A 23,554-nucleotide genomic window follows, 5' to 3' on the forward strand; every position below is an offset into this window, starting at 1 on the left:
GCACCAAATCCTACCTCCTCAGACAGGAACACACCCAGATCCTCCTATCTGTACCAGATTCCGACCTCAGACACTGACAGATCCAGATCCTTATACCCGCACTCAGATCCTACCTCCGCAGATACTGACCGTACCAGATTCTTATACCTGCACCTAGATCCTACCTCCTCAGATACTGACAGACCCAGATCCTCATAATCCTAATGGGCCAGATCCTACCTTCTCAGATATGGACAGACCCAGATACCCATACCAGGGTCAGATCCTACCTCCTCGGATACTGACAGACCCAGATCCTCATACCAGGGTCAGATCCTACCTTCTCAGACATGGACAGACCCAGATCCTCATACCTGCACCAGATCCTACCTCCTGAGACATGGAAGGACCCAGATCTTCACACCTGTACCAGCGCAGACCCTACCTCCTCAGGCATGGACAGACCCAGATCCTTATACCTGGGCCAGATCCTACCTCCTCAGACACTGACAGACCCAGATCCTCATACCTGCCAGATTCAACCTCCTCAGAGATGGAGAGACCCACATCCTCATATGAGGGCCGGATTCCTACCTCCTCAGATATTGACAGACCCAGATCCTCATACCAGGGCCAGATCTTACCTTCTCAGACATAGAAAGACCCAGATCCTTATACCTGCTCCAGATCCTACCTCCACAGACATGAACAGACCCAGATCCTCATACTCATGCCAGATCCTACCTCCTCAGACACGGGCACATCCAGATCCTACCTCCTCAGACACGGGCAGACCCAGATCCTACCTCCTCAGACATGGACAGATCCAGATCCTACCTCCTCAGACATGGACAGATCCAGATCTTACCTCTTCACACATTGACAGACTCAGATCTTCATGCCTATAACAGATTCCTACCTTCTCAGACGTGGAGAGACCCAGATCCTCATACCTGTACTAGATTCCTACCTGTGCCAGATCCTACCTCCTCAGACATGGACAGACCCAGATCCTCACACTTGTACCAGATCCTACCTGCTCAGACATAGAGAGACCCAGATCCTCACACCTGTACCAGATCCTACCTGCTCAGACATGGACAGACCCAGATCCTCACACTTGTACCAGATCCTACCTGCTCAGACATAGAGACCCAGATCCTCACACGCCTTTACCAGATCCCTACCTCCTCAGACATTGACAGACACAGATCCTCATGCAAGGGCCAGATCCTGCCTCCTCAGATACCAGAGATCAGATCACTTATCTGAGACTTAGATCCCTGCTCACCAGACATGACAGTCCCCAGATCCTCCATGAAATCCTCCTATCAGGGCCAGATCCTACTGTCTCAGACATGAGCAACCCAGAGCCTTATAAGGGGGCCAGATCCAACCTTCTCAGACACTGACAAACCAGATCCTCTTACCTGTATCTACACCCAGATCCTATCTCCTCAGGTACTGACAGACCCAAATCCTCATAAGCCTCATACCAGGGCCAGATCCTACCTTCTCAGACATGGACAGACCCAGATCCCCATACCAGGGCCAGATCCTACCTCCTCAGACACTGACAGACACAGATCCCCATACCTGGGCCAGATCCTACCTCCTCAGACACTGACAGACCCAGATCCTCATACCTGTACCAAATTCCCACCTCCTCAGATATAGACAGACCCAGATCTTCACGCCTGTACCAGATCCTACCTCCTCGGACATAGATAGACCCAGATCCTCATACCCACACCCGGATCCCTACTTCCTCAGACATGGGAGGGCCCCAGATCATATACTTCTTGGTTCTACCTCTGCAGACATGGACACACCCAGATCCTCATACTCATGCCAGATCCTACCTCCTCAGACAGGCAGATCCAGATCCTACCTCCTCAGACATGGGGAGACACAGATCCTCATCCCAGGGCCAGATCTTACCTCTTTACACATTGACAGACCCAGATCTTCATGCCTGTGACAGATTCCTACCTCTTCAGACATGGAGAACCCAGATCCTCATACCTGTACTAGATTCCTACCTCCTCAGATATTGAAAGACTCAGATCCTCATACCAGGGCCAGATCCTACCTTCTCAGACATTGAAAGATCCAGATCCTTATATCTGTGCCAGATCCTACCTCCTCAGGCATGGACAGACCCAGATCCTCATACTCATGCCAGATCCTACCTGCTCAGACATAGAGAGACCCAGATCCTCACACCTGTACCAGATCCTACCTCCTCAGACACTGACAGACCCAGATCCTCATACCAGCACCAGATCCTACCTCTCCAGATACTGACAGATCCAGATCCTTATACGGGCACCCAGATCCTACCTCCTCAGATACTGACAGACCTAAATCCTCATAAGCCTCATACCAGGGCCAGATCCTACCTTCTCAGACATGGACAGACCCAGATCCTCATACCAGGGCCAGATCCTACCTCCTCAGATATTGACAAACCCAGAACCTCATACCTGTACCAGATCCTACTTCCTCAGACATGGAGAGACCCAGATCCTTATACCTGTGCCAGATCCCACCTCTGCAGACATGGAGAGACCCAAATCCTCATACTGATGCGAGATCCTACCTCCTCAAACATGGACAGACCCAGATCCTACCTCCTCAGACATGGACAGACCCAGATCCTACCTCCTCAGACATGGAGAACCTTGACCTTCCTCAGACATGGACAGACCGAGATCCTCATACTTCTATGATTCCTGCCTCCTCAGACATTGACAGACCCAGATCCTCACACCAAGGCCAGAACCTACCTTCTCAGACACTGAAAGACCCAGATTCTTATACCTGCGCCAGATCCTAACTCCGCAGACACGGACAGACCCAGGTCCTCATGCTCATGCCAGATCCCACCTCCTCAGACATGGACAGACCCAGATCCTACCTCCTCAGACATGGAGAGATCCAGATCCTGCCTCCTGAGACATGGAAAGACCCAGATCCTCATACTTGTACGATTCCTACCTCCTCAGACACTGACAGACCCAGATCCTCATACCAGGGTCAGGTCCTACCTCCTCAGACATTGACAGATGCAGATCCTCATACCTGTAACAGATTCCTACCTCTTCAGATATTGACAGACCCAGATCCTCATACTAGGGCCAGATCCTACCTCCTAGGACACACTGGAAGACACAGATCATCATACCAGGGCCAGATCACAACTCCTCAGATATTAACCGACCCAGATCCTTATACCTGCACCAGATCCTACCTCCTCAGGCATTGACAGATCCAGATCCTTTTACCTGTGCCAGATCCTACCTCCTTAGACACTGACCGACCCAGATCCTTATATGTGCATCAGATCCTACCTTCTCAGACATGGACAGTCCCAAATCTTCAATACTGTACCAGATCTTACCTCCTCATACCCTGACAAACACAGATCCTTATACTTGCACCAGATCCTACCTCCTCAGATATTGACAGACCCAGATCCTCATACTAGTGCCAGTTCCCACCTCCTCAGAAACTGACAGACCCAGATATTCTTACCAGGGCGAGAGCCTACCTCCTCAGAAACTGACAGACCCAGATCCTCTTACCAGTGCCAGATCCTTCCTCCCCCGACATGAACAGACCCGGATCCTCACACCTGTACCAGATCCTACCTTCTCAGACAATGAAAGACCCAGATCCTTATGCCTGTACCAGATCCTACCTCCTCAGACATGAACAGAACCAAATCCTCATACTCATGCCAGATCTTACCTCCAGACATAGCAAACCCAGATCCTCACACCTGTACTAGATCCTACCTCCTCAGACATTGACAGACCCAGATCCTCATGCTTATGCCAGATCCTACCTCCTTAGTCACTGACAGAACCAGATTCTCACACTTAATACCAGATCTCACCTCCTCAGACACTAGAAGATCCAGATTCTCATACCTGTGCCAAATGCCACCTCCTCAGACACCTGAAGACCCAGATCCTCACACCTGTACCAGATCCTACCTCCTCAGATACTAACAGACCCAGATCCTCATACCAGGGCCAGATCCTACCTGCTCAGACATAGACAGACCCAGATCCTCATACCAGGGCCAGATCCTACCTGCTCAGACATAGACAGACCCAGATTCTCACCAGGAAGATCCACTCCCCATACGAAAGACCCCAGATCCTCACACCTGTACAAGATCCTACCTCCTCAGTCACTGGAAGACCCAGGTCCTCGTTCCTGTATCAGATGGTAACTCCTCAGACTTTCACAGATGCAGATCCTCATACCTGTACCAGATTCCTACCTCCTCCAACACTGACAGACCCAGATCCTCATTCCTGTACCAGACGGTAACTCCTCAGACATGGACAGTCCTAGATCCTCATACCAGGGCCAGATCTTACCTCCTCAGACATGGACGGACCCAGATCCTCATACCAGGACCCGATCCCACCTCCTCAGATACTGATGGACCCAGATCTTCATACCTGTACCCAGCCTCACCTCCCCAGACACTAGAAAACTCAGGGCTTCATACCTGTGCCAGATGCTATCTCCTCAGGCAATGGAAGCCCAACGGCCTGACACCTGAGTCCAACCTCACCTCCTCAAACACTGGAAGACCCAGATCACCTGTGCCAAAGCGCCTCAGACATGGGAAGACCATCCTCATACAGCCTTGGAAGCAGGTGCTACCTCCTCAGACACTGAAGCACCCCAGGATTCCCCACTGCGCCAAAGCACTCCCAGACACTGGAAGACTCCAGATCCCACACCGAAAGCAAGTGGTGCTTCCTCCTCAGACACTGGAAGACCCAGATCCTCACACCTGTGCCAGGTGCTTCCTCCTCAGACACTGGAAGACCCAGATCCTCACACCTGTGCCAGGTGCTACCTCCTCAGACATGGGAAGACCCAGATCCTCATACCTGTGCCAGGTGCTACCTCCTCAAACACTGGAAGACCCAGATTCTCATACCTGTGCCAGATGCTACCTCCTCACCCATGGAAGACCCAGATCCTCACACCTGTGCCAGGTGGTACCTCCTCAAACATTGGAAGACCAGATCCTCATACCTGTGTTAGGTGCTACCTCCTCAGACACAGGAAGACCCAGATCTCGTACCTGTACCAGATGTTACCTCCTCAGACATCAGCAGACCCAGGGCCTCATACCTGTAACCTGCTGTTACCTCCTCAGACATCAGCACACCCAGGGCCTCATACCTGTAACCTGCTGTTACCTCCTCAGACACCATCAGATCCAGGGCCTCATACTTGTACCAGATCCTACCTCCTCACACACTGGGAGACCCAGATGTCATACCTGTACTTAGCCCATCTCCTTGGATACCTCTTCCAGCACCACATACCTGTACCAGGCCCTACTTCTGTAGACGCTTGCAGACCCACAGCCCCATACCAGTGCCAGGACTCACCTTCTCAGCCTCATACTTGTGCCCAGGTATGCTTCCTTGGACAATGAAAGACCCAGCAGCTGTCTGCTGCTCTTGGCTGGGTCTCCTCAGATATTAAAAACGCACAACTACATTTCTGTTCCCCAGCCCACCTGCTTGAATAGTGGCCCAGTGCCTCATACTTGTGCCAGGCCCCACATCCTCAGATACTGACAGACCCAGATCCTCATACCTGTGCCAGAAATTCTCTGTTGAACAATGAAGACTCATCACTTTGTACCTGTGCCCATTCCCAACTCCTCAGGCGGTACTGACAGATCCAGAACCTCAGACCTGTGCCTCACCCTACCTCCTGGACACTGACAGGCCCAATGGGTCATACCTGGGCTCGACCGATCTTCTCGGCCCATCACCTAGGCCTATCATTCACACTGCACCTTCTCAAGCCACACCCACAGGTTCCACTTGGTGCCATCAGAATCCTCAGAACTTCACGGACGTCTCCCTGACAGCTGTTTATGGAGCACCTTCCACATTTCTAGCACAGGCAATGGACGCAGAGTGTGGGAGACGTACATCAAATAATCATGCCAATAAATGTGAAACTGAGAAACAAGTGCTCAGGAGAAATGGAACATGGTGCTGAGGCCACTTATAAAAGGAACCTGAGGGGTACTTGAGCCTTGATCTCAAGAACGAGCAGGCATGACCCAGAGAAGCACTGAGGGAGCATTCCAGCAGCCGTAACAGCACATGCAAAGGTCCTGTGGCCAAAGCAGCTTTTCTCAAGGGTGACAGAATTAAGGCCCACAGAAAATGATTTGCGTGACTTCTCAGTTCTCCCAAGGATGGTCCAAGACTAGTAACCTTCTAGACACGAAGGAGAGGTACCCACTTATTACATCCAGTAGATGCTTCGGGCTGTGAGGGCTTAATTCTCTCCTGGAAGCCCACTGAAGCAGAAGAAAGCATAGCACCGTCCAGAGGATAAAGGAAGGGGTGAGGACCGCAGGGTGGAAGCTGAGAGGCACGGCAGGAGGACTGCGAACAGTCTGTGGCTAAGGTAAGGGCAGAAGCAAACAAGCCACTTCGAAGCCCCGGAGATGGACTGGGGAGTGCAGAGGACCAATTCTGGGAGCTCTCCAGTGTGGCCGAGAGGTTTCTGGGGTTTTTTTAGAGACAGGGTCTTGCTCTGTTGCGCAGGTGGAGTGCAGTGGCATGATCACAGCTCACTGCAGCCTCAAACTTCTGGGCTCAAGTGATCCTCCCATCTCAGCCTCCCCAGTAGCTGGGACTACAGGCACGTATCACCATGCTTGGCTATTTTTTAAATTTTGTGTAGAGATGGGGTCTTGCTCTATTGTCCAGGCAGGTTTTGAACACCTGGCCTCAGTCTCCCATCTCAGCCTCCCCACCATCTCAGCCCTCTGAAGCTCAGGGATTACAGCCATGAGCCACCACACCCAGCCCAGACTCAGCTCTAGAAACTAAACTTCAGTACAGCCAGCCCTCTGGCTGACCGAGTCCAGGCTGCTCACCGTGGCCGACAACAGGTCCTGAGATCCCAGTTTTGCAAGAGCCCAAGCAATGCCAAACAGTGTCCGACCTGAGCCTCCGAACCCTCAATCTGCAGATACGGGTCTCTAGACCTCACCTTTAAGTGCAGCGGCCTCTGAGACCACACATTATAGATGCAGCTCCTCAGTCAGTTCAACGTTCTGGGCCTCACCTGCCCCAGTGCCCTAGATCTCACCTTATCTAACTATCATCTACCTCTTCCCTTACTTTACTCACTTTTTTTTTTTTTTTTTGAGACTGGGTCTCTCACTCTGTCGCCCAGGCCTGAATGCGGTGGCATGATCTCAGCTCATTGGACTCAGTTTCTTTTTTTTTTTCTTGAGACAGGGTCTCTCACTCTGTCGCCCAGGCCCGAGTGCGGTGGCATGATCTCGGCTCACTGCAACCTCTGCCTGCCAGGTTCATGCAATTTTCCTGCCTCAGCCTCCTGAGTAACTGGGATGACAGACATGTGCTACCATGCATGGCTAATTTTTGTATTTTTAGGAGATGGGGTTTCACCGTGTTGGCCAGACTGGTCTCGAACTCCTGACCTCAAGTGATCCACCCACCTCGGCCTCCCAAAGTGTTGGGATGACAGGCGTGAGCCACCGCGCCGGGCAACTTTCCTCACTTTTAACTCAGACCCTATGTCAACTGGAGCACAATGCCACCTTGGATGCAGGCCAACACCGTGGACTGGTTACAGATCCTCAGGCCTCTGTAGTACCCTGAGCTCTGTCTATCATACCTGACCAGGGTGCTGAGAACAGATAGCTGACCCACCTGATCCTTAGGGTTCCCCAGACATCACTAGGCAGACCCAGGTACAAACACCTACAATGACTACGGCTTTCCCTTGATATAAGAGCCCACACTACTCACCTAATTGTGCCTGACCCTACCACCGAAGGTCCTACCTGTGTCTGACCCACCTTCCCCAGGCCTGGCTAGCCTCACCAATTATGCATTCCTGGGCTAGACCCCACCCACTTCACCTAACAAGCCCAGCAATACTTTTGTGCTTGAACCCAGGTGTCAAGAACCCACCTAAGACCATGTTTATACAACCTCTGTGAAACTGAGCCTGGATCCACAGACTCACTGCCAATGTCAGGTCAACATACCAGCACTGAGCCTGGATCCATTGACTCAATGCCAATGTCAGCTAAACATACCAGCACTGAGCCTGGATCCACAGACTCACTGACACCACCAAGTCAACATGCCAGCACTGAGCCTGAATCCACAGACTCACTGACAATGCCAGGTCAGCATAGCAGCACTGAGCCTGGATCCATGGACTTACTGCCAATGTCAGGTAAACACACCAACACTGAACCTGGATCCACAGACTCACTGACAACACCAGGTCAACATGCCAGCACTGAGCCTGGACCCACAGACTCACTGACAATGCCAGGTCAACATACCAGCAGTGAGCCTGGATCCACAGACTCACTGACAACAACCAGGTAAACATATCAGCACTGAGCCTGGATCCACAGACTCACTGACATAATCAGGTAAACATACCAGCACTGAGCCTGGAGTCACAGACTCACTGACATAATCAGGTAAACACAACAGCACTGAGCCTGGAGCCACAGACTCACTGACACCACCACATAAATATACCAACACTGAGCATCGATGCAATGGCTTCACCTGGAAGACCTAGTTCTGCCTGTTTGTGTCCAACTCCAGTGCCTCAGGCTACAGAGTTACACACCTGTCGAAGATGGGTTCCAGACATCTCAGCTGATAGACCAGGCTTCACATAACCTGACCCCTCATACTCTGACTGACAGACCCAGGTTCCTTTGCCTGAGCCCAACTCAGATTCCTTACAGCCTACCAGGGTCCAGCTTTATTTACGTGAGCCTGGCCTCGGCAGTCCACATCCCGTGTCTGGCTTGGCTTTTCATGTCTCACAGACAGAGCCAATGCTGCCAATCTCTGCTTAACATCAGCACCAATGAGCTCACTGAGGAGCCTCAGACCTCATCAAATGGAACATCTCTGCCTACCTGTGCTCCCCAGCTGAGATGTGTAGTTCTACCAACTTGTGACTAACCCATTGTCCCCAGGCCTAAGACTGAGTCAGTCAGCACAACTGAGCCAGAACCACGCACCAATGACTCCACCTGCAAGACCCCAGGTGTACATCCCTCTAGCTACAAAGTCCTTGCTTGAGAGAGATACATCTACCTACTCACGTCTAACTTAGGGGCCACAGACCTCGTAGGAAACCCACAATGTTCTGCCTGCCTGTGGAGACCCCCATGCTATGGGCTTGACCTGAGAGGCCACTCTGTACACCTAGGATCAACTCCGGTTCTTCAGGCTTCACCTCAAACACCCAGGGGCACATTCCTGTGCCTGAATCCAACTCCTGAAAGAGCCAACTCTATCTACCTGAATTCAATCCTAACTCCTCAGCTCTCCTTCAAGAGACTACTGGCAGACCAGTTTTGTCTACCTGCCTGACCCTGGCTCCTCAGACCACACCTGAAAGGCTATCTCTACCTACATGTGCTTGACCCTGGGTTCTCAGACCATACCTGAAAGGCTATCTCTACCTACCTAAGCTTGACCCTGGGTTCTCAGACTACACCTAGTGACCCAGAATACCTACCTGTACTCAATCCTGGCTCTTCAGACCATACCTGGCAGGCAGCTCTACCTACCTGAGCCTGACCCTGGCTCCTCAGACCATACCTGGTGGGCCAGCTTTGCCTACCTGTGCTTACCCTGTCTCCTCAAACCACACCCAGTGGGCCTACCTGTACTTGACCTTGGCTCCTTAAACCACACCTAAAAGACTATCTCTACCTACCTGTGTTTGACTCTGGCTCTTCGGAGTATACCTGGCATGCCAGATCTACCTACCTGAGCCTGATGTTGGCTCTTCAGATCATACCTGGTAGGCAAGATCTGCCTACCTGTGCTCGATGCTGGCTCCTGGGCTTGTACCTGGTGGACCAGCACCCCCTACCTGCATGTGGTGAGGGTTCCTGAGCTTGTACCTTGTGGGCCAGCTCTGCCTACCTCTACTTCACACCTCAGCTGCTCATATCTCATCCAACACACTTGGTTTCTCTTACCTGGGCTTGACTATGACTTTTTAGGTCTCATGAACACACCCAGCTTTGTGAAGCTGCCCTGATTCTGGCTCCAAAGACCTTACCTGCCAAACCCTGCTCTACACACCTGTGTTTAACTCCTGTTCTTCAGACCTGATGGACCCGAAGAGATGTACCTGGACCAGGCTCCAAAAACCTCACCCAAGAAACTCAATTCCACATGCCCACTTACCTGTGGCTGGCCACAGCTCCTCAGCCTCACCCAGGAGATGAACTTCTACCCAACCATCTTTTTTTTTTTTGAGACAAAATTTCACTCTCATTGCCCAAGTTGCAATGTAGTGGCATGATCTCGGCTCACTGCAAACTCTGCCTCCTGGGTTCAAGCAATTCTCCTGCCTCAGTCTCCCGAGTAGCTGGGATTACAGGCACATGCGATCATACCCAGCTAATTTTTGTATTTTTTAGTAGAAATGGGGTTTCACCCGTCACCATGTTGGCCAGGCTGGTCTTGAACTCCTGACCTCAGATGATCCACCCACCTTGGCCTCCCAAAGTGCTGGGATTACAGGCATGAGCCACCACACCCGACCCCTGTTTTTTTTTGTTTTTATTTATTTATTTTTTTGAGATAGAGTCTCACTGTCATCCAGGCTGGAGTGCAGTAGCACGATCTTGGCTCACTCTGCCTCCCCAGTTCAAGCAATTCTGGTGCCTCAGCCTCCCAAGTAGCTAGGACTGTAGGCATGCACCACCACCATGCCTGGCTAATTTTTGTATTTTTAGTAGAAATGGGGTTTTGCTATGTTGGCCAGGCTGGTCTTGAGCTCTTGACTTCAAGTGATCTGCCTGCCTTGGCCTCCCAAAGTGCTGGGATTACAGGCGTGAGCCACTGCGCCTGGCCTTCCCACCTGTCTTGACACCACGTGGGAAATCCAGACCTGCTCACTGTGCCAGATCCCGGTGCCTCAGACCCTCCTGAGACCTGGCTCTATCCACCTGCCTTCACTTCATACCCTCAGAGGTTGTCTACCACATCCAGGTCTTTCTAGATGAGCCTAACCCCAACTCCTTGGGCCTCACCTGATACATCGTTCTCTCCACCTGTGCCTGACCTCAACTGCAGGACAGTTTAATTAGCTTGACTATGGCTGTTCTGGTCAACCTCCCTCTGCGTGCCCCTGGTTTCACAGATGTCACCCGACAAACTCTACCCATCATGCTTCTCAGACCTGGGATACAAACCAGGGCCTGACCTCAGTGGCTCAGACCTTACCTGTGAGACCCAAAACTACATACCCATGTCTCACCTTAACCCCTGAAACCTCGCCCGCTAGAACCGCTCTACGTACCTCGACCAGACCCAGGCTTCATCCACCTTTCAGACGGATGCAGGTCGTCGTCCCTTTGTCCGACTCCAGCTTTTTGGTCTCTTCCCAGGCTCACCCACCAGAGCTGCTCAGACATCGCCCGAGGACACAGCTCCAACCTGGACCCAATCATGGATCTTCAGCCTCACTTGTCAGACCCAGCTCAACCTGTCTGCCTACCTTTAGCTCCAACGTCCTTACCAGACTGGTCCAGTTCTGCCTACCTGAGTAGAGTCTTGGCTCCTCAGGCCTCCCCTAGAAACCCAGCCATACAAACCTGTCTGCTTCCAGCTCCTGGGACCTCAGACAGATGCGGCTCTGAAAGGCTGCACTATACACACCTAACCTGAACAGACACTTTCCTCACACATGACAGATCACTGGCTGCTGACCTTGGCCTGAGGGAGCCTGGTGAGAGCCCAGTGTTGACAAACACTGTCTGACTGGCTCAGCCTTGACGTCTGCCCTGCAGACCCAGGTCTCTGGACCTTTACTCACCCTGAGCCACTCAGACCGCACCTACCCAGCACAGCTCCGCATGCAACCCGCCTGCCTCACCTGCCGCAGCTCCCCTGTCCTTGCCTCACATCACCAGGTACATTCCTACCTCTCCCGCATCTGGGCTCTGCAGACCCTGACGCCACAGACTTGGACTTCAGTCACGAATTCTCAGAGGCCTCTGACGCCCTGAGCTCTGCCCATCACACCCAGTCAGGATGCTGAGAAGCAGCTGCTGACCTGTGTGTCCCTAATCCTGGGTTCTAAACACCCCATTCGAGCAATCAGCCACCCACTACCTGATCCTCACTTTTCAGAACCGGCCAGAGATCCCAGCGTGCACACCCGTCCCATGCCATAGGTCAACATCACCTCCCACAGAGCCCGGCTGACATACACACATACATAGCTTTGGCTCCTCAGACTTCACCTGACAGAACCATCTCTAAATACCTGCCTCTCCTCCAGAATTCACAGACCCGTGGGTCCCTCTCCCTGCCCTGGCTCCTCCTCAGAACTCACCTGGATCTGCTCTGGCTCCGCTTCGGGCCTCCCCAGCCAAAACTGGCCCTGTGGCATGTGCTGACTCTGGCTGAGCCCTGAGAGACCCTGCGGTTTCCCACCACCCCTCTGCCTGATCCTGACACCCAAGGCTGCCCCACAACTGGCCCTGGCGGACCAAGAATTACCACTACCAGACGAGACTCTTCTGATCTCACCTGAGAGCCGGGACTGCATCCCTAGGCCTGAGCTGATGGCTGTAGCTCACCCGAGACCCTACCTCCAGGAACTTCACCTGCTCCTATCCCTGGGTTCTTCAGATATCACCTTCTGGATTCGGCAGGATACACTCTAGTAACTCAGGCCGATCCCTCCTCCATCCCCTGTGGTCTGTCTAGCCTGGCCCAGGAAGCCTCTGCTTAGGTCTCACCAGCCAGCCCTGGCCCCATGTTCCTGTACCTAAATACCATTCCTAGGCCTTACCTGGGAGGCCAGACCCATCGTCTCCTTAAGCCACACCCTAACTCATCTCTACATGCTGGGTGGTGACGAGCAAGGACACCCCCAATCTGCTTGGCTCCTTGGCTGGCAGCAGCACCCACACGTCCCTGCCCACCACCTGCTCAGGCTCCAGATCCCAAGGAGGAGGTGGAAGGTGCCTGCCCTCCATTATCAGTCATGCAACATTTATTAGAAGCCGCACAGTCTCTCTTGACCGGGGTTCCGCATCTGAGCCACAGGATGCAGAAAATGACTTGAGTGACTCTTGTCAATTCTTCCAAGGATGGTATGTAACTAGTCTCATTCTAGAAAGAAGTTAACTCATTATACACAGTGGATGGCTTGAGGCATTAGGGCTTCATTCTCTCCCAGACCCCGGTAGCCAAAGGCCCCTAGAGCTTTCAAAGGAACAAGGTTATGTCTGTGGATGCCGTCACCAAGCAAAGGGCCTCCGGTCCAAATGCCTGGAAACAGCCCCAGGTGGGAAAACCACCACATGGGCAATGCCCTCTCTGCTGCGCCTGCCACAGTGTTAGACCCTGCACCTAAGCCTGGCCATGCCCACAGCATTCACAGCGCCCGCACCACACCCTGCACTGCACCCCTGCACCCCAGGCTTCACAGCCAGAGCCCTCCTCACACCACTGCTGAGCTCAGGCAAGTGCACAAGGAAAGCTGCAGCTCACTGTTCGGCTCCAGCAGAGGCGGTCCCATGGACCACCTGTTGCTACAGAGGGGTCTGCAGCCCTGTCACTCAAGGCAGGGTTTGCTCTGCAAGCTGCCCCAGCCTGGCGCCTCCTCTACGCCACCCCCCAGCTCCTCCTGCAGCTCCTGTTGCTCCTTTCCAGGCCTACCCGGTCATACCTCATGCCTCACCCTGCCCCTTGGCCTTTACAGATAGTGGCTGCAGTTCAGAGAAAGGTCATCACTGAGAATAACTCACAACCTCAACTCGGTGAGGGGGGCAAGGGGTACTCGGGTTACCCCACAGTGGGTGTTGCAGGCAGGCACCCAAGGGAGTGTCATCTGGCAATGCAAGCTCAGCCCGCCCTCAGGTGGAAGTGGAGCCCTCATCCTGCCTGGGTTGCTCTTGTCCTCCAAGCCTCTCTGAGGGCCTCTCTACCTTTCCCCAAGCTAGGTATGCAGCAGGTACTCAATAAACACTGACCTGACCTCATGGGCCCCTCAATGGCCAGGATTTGGCAAAGGACACTTAATTCACCCAGTGCAGAAGTGCTTGTACTTACATCCCAGAACTCGAACATGTTTTGAGGGTCAATTCCAAACTCCTTCACTTTGGTCTACAAAAAAAAAAAACACACACACAAAGGGAGAGAAATGAAAGGAAGCATTTGCTAGTGGGATGGAAACAGGAGCTCCAGGAGGCAGGGAGCTATGCTCTGTGAGCTGAGCCTCACCTTCCCCAGAGCCAGGGATGGGGCAGGGCTAGAGCAGTCTGTGAGTCGAGGGCAGGGCCCAGGATCTGCCCACCCCAAGATGGACACCAGGCACACCAGTGACGCTGCTCCTGTAAAGCCCCCTGCTGAGGGCAGCTGTAACCCCGTGTGAGGAACTGGCCCACACACTGCTCTGCAACAGCTCTCACCCAGGCCTGTCTGGGACACCAGAGCATGACCCCTCAGGGCATCTAGGAACCGAACCTAGGACTGGGACCCGAGCATGGACAGGGGCCACCTACCAGGCCAGGCAACCACACACAGGCTGAACAGTTACCCCGCCCTTCCCACGTGTGGGAGGGTGACTGCACCAAGAAGCTCTGAGGACCCATCAGGTATTCTGGTCCCCAGAGCAGACAGGGCCAGCAACCCCTTACCTATTCCCCACAGGAGGAGAAGCCCTGCTGACCAATCAGTGGGAGGCAGGCAACAGTGCTATGGTTAGCCAGCCTTATGGCGTCCTGCTGCGGCCGGGCGAGCACTGGAGGCAGAGATGTAGGGGTAACGGTGGAGGGGGTGGGAGGGAGTGATGTGGGTGTGGTCCCCAGCTCTGACACAGCACAGTGCCCACCGGCTGACTGCTGCTGTCACTCCTGGAACATCCCTTACTCTGCCATGCTCTGCTGAGCCTGCACAACCTTGGGGCCAGGCAGACTGTGAGAACTGGGGGGCAGGTGACCCAGGTTCTAATCCTGGTATCACCTACTCATACAATCGCTAACTGGGCCAGGTACAGTGGCTCATGCCTGTAATCCCAACACTTTGGGAGGCCGAGGTGGGCAGATCACTTGAGGTCAGGAATTCGAGACTAGCCTGGCCACCATGGCGAAACCCTGTCTCTACCAAAAATACAAAAATTAGCTGGACGTGGTAGTGGGTGCCTGTAATCCCAGCTAGTCAGGAGACTGAGGCATGAAGATTGCTTGAACCCAGGAGGCAAAGGTTGTAATGAGCCAAGATCGCACCACTGCATTCCAGCCTGGGTGACAGAGCGAGACCTTGTCTCAAAAAATAGGCTGGGCACAGCAGCACACACCTGTAATCCCAGCACTTTGGGAGGCCGAGGTGGGCGGATCACTTGAGGTCAGGAATTAGACACCAGCCTGGCCAACATGGTGAAACCCCGTCTCCACTAAAAATATAAAAATTAGCCGGGCATGGTGGCGTGCACCTGTAATCCCAGCTACTCAGGAGGCTGAGGCATGAGAATCACTTGAACCTGGAAGGCAGAGGTTGCAAGGAGCCAAGATCTCGCCACTGCACTCCAGCCTGGGCAACAAAGCGGACTGTCTCAAAAAAAAAAAAAAAAAAACAAAAACAAACAAAAAAAAACACCACACACAAAACAACAATCACTAAGTAGGAGGCAAAGTGTGACCTCCCTTCATCGGGGCTTTATGTCCTTACGTGAAAAATAGAATGCATCCTCCACCCCTACCCAGCATGGCCCATTTGGGGAGATGCTGCGCACAGACGCCTAGGAAGGTCATGTGTATGGAGGGTTCTGGGTATCACTCAGGCCTGGGAGATGGAAAAAGGGGTTATCGTGATCCCACTGACTCCAAGCTTCTCTCCTCAAGGCTGCAGAGGTTGAATGGGTGAATGTGGAAAAGGCAAGGAAGGCTTGCAGCCTACAGGCAGCCAACCCTTCCATAGCATCAGCCAAGCCAAGATCCACCAGACCTATGAACCATGTCTCTGACAGGCCATGACCTAGACATGCTGGGCCCTTCCAGGAAGGCAGTACAGGGGACCACAGGGGCACTTACCGTGTTAGTAGACAGGGCAACGAAGTGCTTCGCCACTGCAGAAGGCTACAAAAGACAGAGGCAAGTTACCAAATCCAGCCCAGGGAGACAAGGGGTAGTCACTCCCCATCACTAGAGGAACCAAGGCCCTGCATGGGACTGAGATTCCCAGTCCCCGGTTCTGAGACTGTTGAAGGAGGCCCACATCGAGGTCAAGGTCAAGAAAGCAGGTGGGTCACAGGCTGCCTGCTCATCCCATCTTACAAGCATGCGGGGCTCAGGACATCCCTCCCCTATAAAATAGGTGTGGCCAAGAGTCCCTGCTGCACCAAGGAACCTTAGAGAAAGGGCAACACAAGGGCTGTCAGCCCGCGAGAGCAGGTTCTGTCACATCTGCAAGGCTGGGTCTGGCAAAGCCAGGATGAACAATCATCTCATCTAGCAAAGGCAGGCACTGGCAAGGCCACCTTCCTCTTCCAACTTCAGGAGAGACAGGGCCAGACTTGGTCACTCAGGGGCCCACCCTGCTCTTCCCAGCTCAGAGGCTGACCACGAGGGAGGCCCTATAGCCCACTCACATCCTTGGCCGCCTGGAGAAACCACTCCTTCGCCGTCTCTGCATTCGTGATGGTCTCCTGGGTGGTAAAGGTCTGCAACCGAAGAGAACAGCAGTGGGTGCCCAAGCTTAGGGGTGGGCGCAGCCTCGAGCCAGGGCTCAGCAGCAGAAGCCAAGGCAATGCCCAGTTGTCACCTGGAGCAGTATTTGCAGGTCAGTGACAGTGACGCCACATAACCTCCTGAGATTCCAACTCTTTAATACCAGAGGAGAGAGGCTGGTGAACACACACCCCCGACCCTAAGCCTGCAGGTCAAAGGCCACAGCTTCTCCCCTGGGGGGCTGCAGTCAGCCTGAGGCTCTCTTCGGCCCAGGCTGGAAGGTATCTCAGAATTTAGATGGAATTCTTCATATTTTATGTACATTCATGTGAGTAAATAGAGCACAAACGACAGCAAACAAAACCCCTCTATTATAAGGTCATGGCTCTGGGATCAAAAAGGAACAAGTGTGGCTGGGCATGCTTTGGGAGCACTTTGGGAGGCCGAGGGGGGCGCATCACCTGAGGTCAGGAGTTCAAGACCAGCATGGCCAACATGGCGAAACCCCATCTATACTAAAAAATAATAAATAAATAAATAGTAAAATTAGCCAGGTGTGGTGGTGTGCTGCCTAGTCCCAGCTACTTGGGAGGCTGAGAAAGGAGAACTGCTTGAAACCCAGGAGACAGAGATTGCAGTGAGCCGAGATCACGCCACTACACTCCAGCCTGAGTGACAGAGCCAGACTCTGTCTCAAAAACAAAACAAAAAACAGGAGCGGGCATAAAGGACAGGTTTGTAAGGAAGTGGCGAGCAGTCCCAGACTGAGCAGAGATGCCGCAAGGTGAGTGGGTGTGGTCACGACACAAAGGTTCAAACTGATGTGTTCAGGCTTTCATCAGTCAACCTTGTTTGCTGCCAGGCACGGAAACAGTCTAGGGCAGCTGTACTGACCTGATCCACAAACCATGGTTCACTCGGAACCCACCGAGAGGGACCAATGGCCACGGGGACGGCAAAACAGCCGTCCCTCCCTGCCCCAACACACACACGGCCAGGGGCCGGGAGGTTTTCAGCGCTCATACCTTGGAGGCGATGATGAACAGGGAGGACTCGGGGTTCAGCTGGGTCAGGGTTTTGGCAATGTGAGTTCCATCAATGTTGGAGACATACCAGACGCGGGGACCTTCTGAAGAGTATGGCTTAAGAGCTTCAGTCACCATGAGGGGTCCCTGGGGGGAGACACAGCATCAGAGAATAGCATCAGACACAGCATCAGAGCCCACAAAAAGTGGAGACAGCCAGGTCCCATCCCTGGAGAAAGGAAGGACCTGGGTGGGACCAACAGTGCCCAGACTCCCACCCTACCCCAAGGCAGTTTTCTCCTCACCAGGTCGGAGCCGCCAATGCCAATGTTGATGACATCCGTGATGGTCTTGCCTGTGTACCCCTTCCAGTCACCGCTCCGGACACGCTGGCACAGGGAGGAAGATGCCGTCAGCCCAAACCCCCAGGCATAAGCCGCTGTTCAAAAACATCATTACTGCCATGTCCTGGTTCCTCAGTCCCAGCTTTCAGGCCCTCGCAGGTGCCTCTATTTTTTTGTTTTTAATTTACAATTTTTTTTTTTTTTTTTTGAGACGGAGTCTTGCTCTGTCGCCCAGGCTGGAGTGCAGTGGCGCGATCTCGGCTCACCGCAACGTCCGCCTCCCGGGTTCATGCCATTCTGCTGCCTCAGACTCCTGAGTAGCTGGGACTATACAGGTGCCCGCCACCATGCCCAGCTAATGTTTTTTGTTTTAGTAGAGATGGGGTTTCACTGTTAGCAGGATGGTCTCGTACTCCTGACCTCGTGATCCACCCGCCTCGGCCTCCCAAAGTGCTGGGATTACAGGCTTGAGCAACCGTGCCCGGCTTATTTATTTTTAATTTTTTTTTTTTTTGAGACAGAGACTCCACTTTCTGGGTTCTAACAATACTCATGCCTCAGTCTCCTGAGTAGCTGGGACTACAGGCCTGTGCCACCACCATGCCTAGCTAATTTTTTTGTATTTTTAGTAGGGACGGGGTTTCGCCATGTTGGCCAGGCTGGTCTCGAATTATTGGCCTCAAGTGATCTGCCCAGCTCGGCCTCCCAAAGTGCTAGAATTACAGGTGTGAGCCACCGCGCCTCGCTATTTATTTATTTTTAAAACTGAGCCTTAGGGGCCAGGAAGGGTGGCTCAAGGCTGAGACAGGAGAATTGCTTGAGCCCAGGAAGTTGAGGCTGCAGCAAGCTAAGATTGCTAACACTGTATTCCAGCCTAGGTGACAGAGGAAGACCCTGACTCCAAAAACAGAACAAAATGCTCTGCCTTAGCCATTTTTTTTTCCTAAGACAGAGTCTTACTCTGTCGCCCAGGCTGGAGTGCAACAGCACGATCTCAGCTCATTGCAGCCTCCACCTCCAGCCTCCAGGGTTCAAGCGATTCTCCTGCCTCAGCCTCCCAAGTAGCTGGGATTACAGGCACCTGCCACCATGCCCGGCTAATTTTTACTATTTTTAGTAGAGATGGGGTTTCACCGTGTTGGCCAGGCTGGTCTCAAACTCCTGACCTCAGGTGATCCACCTACCTCAGCCTCCCAAAGTGCTTGGATTACAGGAGTGAGCCACCACGCACAGCCTATTTTATTTTTTGTAGAGACGGTGTCTTGCTATGTTGCCCAGCCTGGTCTCTAACTCCTGGCCTCAAATAATCCTCCCATCTTGACCTCCCAGTGTTGGGATTACAGGCGTGAGCCACTATGCAAGGCCTAGGAGTCTCTGGAGACCATAGTGGCCCCTGCCACACTCACCACCAACTAGACTATTTCCTGGTTACAACAGTGAGACATCCCTACCTCACAGCAACACTGTCAGAATTTGCAAAACCAGGGATAACTTGGCAGAATCTACTATGCCAGAGACCAAGAGATGTGAAATGCTGAAAACTGTGACTGGGCTATGCCGGGGAAAGGAGTATCAGACCTGCAGCCAGTCTCCAATCAGACGCCAGTGATCCCTGCTTCCTGGAACTCATGCCCCTGCATAGCTTCCACCTGTGCTGGGAGGGGTGACCTGTGCACCCACCAGGAGACTGCAAAAGGGGTGAAATGTGACTTCAGAGAACCTGCAGTTTCTGCTTTGCTCTCTTGGATGACTCGCTTTTGGCGAAGCCGTCTATGATGCTGTAAAGACACTCAAAAGAGCTCCATAAAGAAGCCCACGCAGCAGGGAACTGAGGCCTTTTTCCAACAGTCACTGCCAACTCACTTCCTGTGTATGGGACACCTTAGAGGGGAGTCCTCCAAACCCATCAAACGTTCCAGTAACCAGGGCGCTGGCCAACATCTTGACTAAAGCCTCATGAGAGATCTGCAAACCAAGACCAACCAGGTGAGCCACTCCCAAACCTCTGACCCACAGACACTGTGAGAGGTAATAAAAGTACTGCTAGGCCCGGCATGGTGGCTCACACCTGTAATCCCAGCACTTTGGGAGGCTGAGGCAGGTGGATCACAAGGTCAGAAGTTCGAGACCAGCCTGGCCAACACGGTGAAACCCCATCTCTACTAAAAGAAAAAATACAAAAATTATCTGGGCATGGTGGCGTGCCCCTGTAATCCCAGCTACTCGGGGGGCTGAGACAGGAGAATTGGTGAAACCCAGGAGGCGGAGGTTGTAGTGAGCTAAGATTGTGCCATTGCACTCTAGCCTGGGCGACAGAGCAAGACTGTCTCAAAAAAAAAAAAAAAGTTTATTGCTGTTTTAAGCCAAGTTTTCACGTCATTTGTTATACAATGATAGATAACTAATACAGATTCTGGTACCAAAAGTACAGTGTTGTCATAATAAAAACCTAAATATGCATTACTCAGTGACTCATGCCTATAATCCCAGCACTTACTGGGAAACTGAGGCAGGAGGATCACTTGAGCCCAAGAGTTTAAAACTAGCCTGGGCAACATAGCATGACCTCATCTCTACAAAAAATAAAAAAGTAACCAGGCACGGTGGCATGTGCCTGTAGTCCCAGAAGGCTGAGGTGGGGGATTGCTTAAGCCCAGGAGTTCGAGGCTGCAGTGAGTGGTGATTGCACACACCACTGCACTCCAGCCTGGGCGACAGAGTGAGACCCTATCTCAAAAAATAAAAAGGAAAGAAAAGAAAAGAAAGTTATCCCATACATACCAGTCATCCTATGCCCACCTCGCCATTGTATGTTGGATGTCTGAGGGGTAGATAATTTGTCTCTTTAAATTCACATGTCTTCAGATTGAAAGGAACTATACTCGAGTTGTGCTAAAGGAAATGTAGGTACTACCACACCTGTACTTGACAAGATGAGGTTCTAGACTTCTGATACTGTAACAGGATATGGACTTAGGAGAAAGTGAGTGGGGTGTTTGCGTGTGGAAGGAACACAAATCAACCACTAGGCGCCAGAAGCAGGACTGTGATAGCCACCCACCTTCTGAGATGGTGACCAGTGGTCCTTGCCTCCTGGCATTAACCCACTGGTGCAGTCCCTTCCCACAATGACCAGAGCTGATCTGTAACACCAACAGGGTATTATAGAAATGAAAGAGTGTAGCTGGGCGTGGTGGCTCACCCTGTAATCCCAGCATTTTGGGAGGGTGAAGCAGGCAGATCACTTGAGATCAGGAGTTCGAGACCAGCCTGGCCAAAATAGTGAAACCCTATCTCTACTAAAAAAATAAATAAATAAATAAAAAGGGCGGGCATGGTGGCAGGTACCTGTAATCCCAGTTACTCAGGAGGCTAAGGCAGGAGAATCGCTTGAGCCCAGGACCGGAGGCTGCAGTGAGCCGAGATCACGCCATTGTACTCTGGCCTGGGCGACAAGAGTGAAACTCCATCTCAAAAAAAAAAAGAGTGTGAATCCTGACATTAGGTCACAAAAGACCTCCAGGCATCTGCCTTGCTCTCTATTGGATCACTCACTCTGGGAGAATAAGCTGCGTTGTCATGAGGACACTTGAACTGTCTGTGCCTCCCAAAGCCAGCAGTGCTAGTGAGCCATCTTCAAAGCAGACCCTCCAGCCCCCATCAAGCCTTCAAATGACCACATCTTTAGCCAGCATCTTGATTGCAACCTTAGAAGATCAGAGCCACTACTCCAAACGCAGCCACTGCAAATTCCCCACCTAAAGAGATGGTGATTGTTGCTTCTAGTTGCTAAATTTTGGAATAATTTGTCACACATTAATAAAAAATTAGTATACACTAATAAGATCCAGCAATTTTCTTTTCTTTTAAATTTTTTTTTTTTTTTTTTTTTTTTTAGAATCTTGCTCTGACACCCAGGCTGGAGTACAGTGGTGTGATCTCAGCTTACTGCAACCTCCATCTCCCGGGTTCAAGCGATTCTCCTGCCTCAGCTTCCCAAGTAACTGGGACTACCGGCGTGCAACACCATGCCCAGCTATAAATAATAATAATTATTATTATTATTATTTTTTGTGACAGAGTCTCGCTCTGTCACCCAGGTTGGAGTGCAGTGGCGCTATCTCGGCTCTCAGTAACCTCCACCTCCTGGGTTCAAATGATACTGCTGCCTCAGTCTCCCGAGCAGCTAGAATTACGGGTGCCTGCCACACCCCCAGCTAATTTTGTTTGTATTTTTAGTAGAGACGGGTTTCGCCATGTGGGCCAGGCTGGTCTCAAACTCCTGACCTGAAGTGATCTGCCCACCCCAGCCTCCCAAAGTGCTAGGATTACAGGTGTGAGCCACAGCATCCAGACTATAAATTATTATTTTTAAATTAAAACAGGCCGGGCGTGGTGGCTCACGCCTGTAATCCCAGCACTTTGGGAGGCCGAGGCGGGTGGATCACTTGAGATCAGGAGTTCAAGACCAGCCTGACCAACATGGTGAAACCCCGTCTCTACTAAAAATACAAAAATTAGCCGGGCGTGGTGGCATGTGCCTGTAATTCCAGCTACTGGGGAGGCTGAGGCAGGAGAATCACTTGAACCTGGGAGGCAGAGGTTGAGTGAGCCGAGACCACGCCATTGCACTCCAGCCCGGGTGATAGAGCGAGACTCTGTCTCAAAAAAAAAAAAAAAGCAAGTCTCCTTTCCTGTTAAAGGTTTGTTATAATGAAGCATCCCAGAGGAAAAATGTATCTTTTTTTTTTTTTTTTTTTTAATGTTTTGAGACAAAGTCTCTCTCTGTTGCCCAAGCTGCAGTACAGTGGCCTGATTTTGGCTCACCGCAGCCTCCCCCTCCCGGGTTCAAGTGATTCTCCCACCTCAGCCTGGGACTATAGGCACACGCCACCATGCCTGGCTAACTTTTTTGTATTTTTTTTTTCAGCAGAGACGGAGTTTCACTATGTTAGCCAGGCTGGTCTTGAACTCCTGACCTCATGGTCCACCCACCTTGGCCTTCCAAGGTGCTGGGATTACAGGTGTGAGCCACCGCACTCAGCCAAATGTGTCTATCTTTATTACAATTACATCCAGCTTTCATTTGACCAAATGAGGCTTTACCATACCCACCAATTCTGCAACTTTCTTTTTCAACTTCCCAGTCCATCCTGAACAGCATGGCAAGTCAATCCAACTGTAGCTCCCTGATTCCTAACGGTGCCCAGGATGACAGTATATGAATATATGCTGACTCTACTTGGTACGTCCCCTGATAAATGAGTACAGCTTGGTTTCAGGTTTTGCCACTACAATCAAGGTCACAGTGAACGTCTTCACCCAATCTTGGCAAACTTTGGAGAGCACAGCCATGAGGAATGTTCCTCACCGGGGGATTGCTGCCATTCAGCAACTTTTTTTGAACTATAAATACCCTATCA

At 52.0% G+C, this 23,554-nt stretch overlaps 1 protein-coding gene across 1 annotated transcript in view; it reads right to left on the reverse strand.

The window, feature by feature from the left end:
• The window catches only part of GPI (glucose-6-phosphate isomerase), a 46,342-nt gene that overhangs the window by 16,313 nt on the left and 6,475 nt on the right, over positions 1-23,554 (reverse strand). Inside the window, exons 5-9 of the mRNA XM_021930980.2 lie at positions 18,093-18,176; positions 17,788-17,934; positions 16,684-16,755; positions 16,127-16,171; positions 14,148-14,201 (exon numbers count right to left, since the gene is read on the reverse strand). Coding sequence (XP_021786672.1) covers positions 14,148-14,201; positions 16,127-16,171; positions 16,684-16,755; positions 17,788-17,934; positions 18,093-18,176 — 402 coding nt within the window. The remainder of the gene's footprint in view (positions 1-14,147; positions 14,202-16,126; positions 16,172-16,683; positions 16,756-17,787; positions 17,935-18,092; positions 18,177-23,554) is intronic.

The sequence above is a fragment of the Papio anubis genome, chromosome 20 (assembly GCF_008728515.1).
Source record: "Papio anubis isolate 15944 chromosome 20, Panubis1.0, whole genome shotgun sequence".
In the NCBI taxonomy this organism is placed as follows: Eukaryota; Metazoa; Chordata; class Mammalia; order Primates; family Cercopithecidae; genus Papio; species Papio anubis.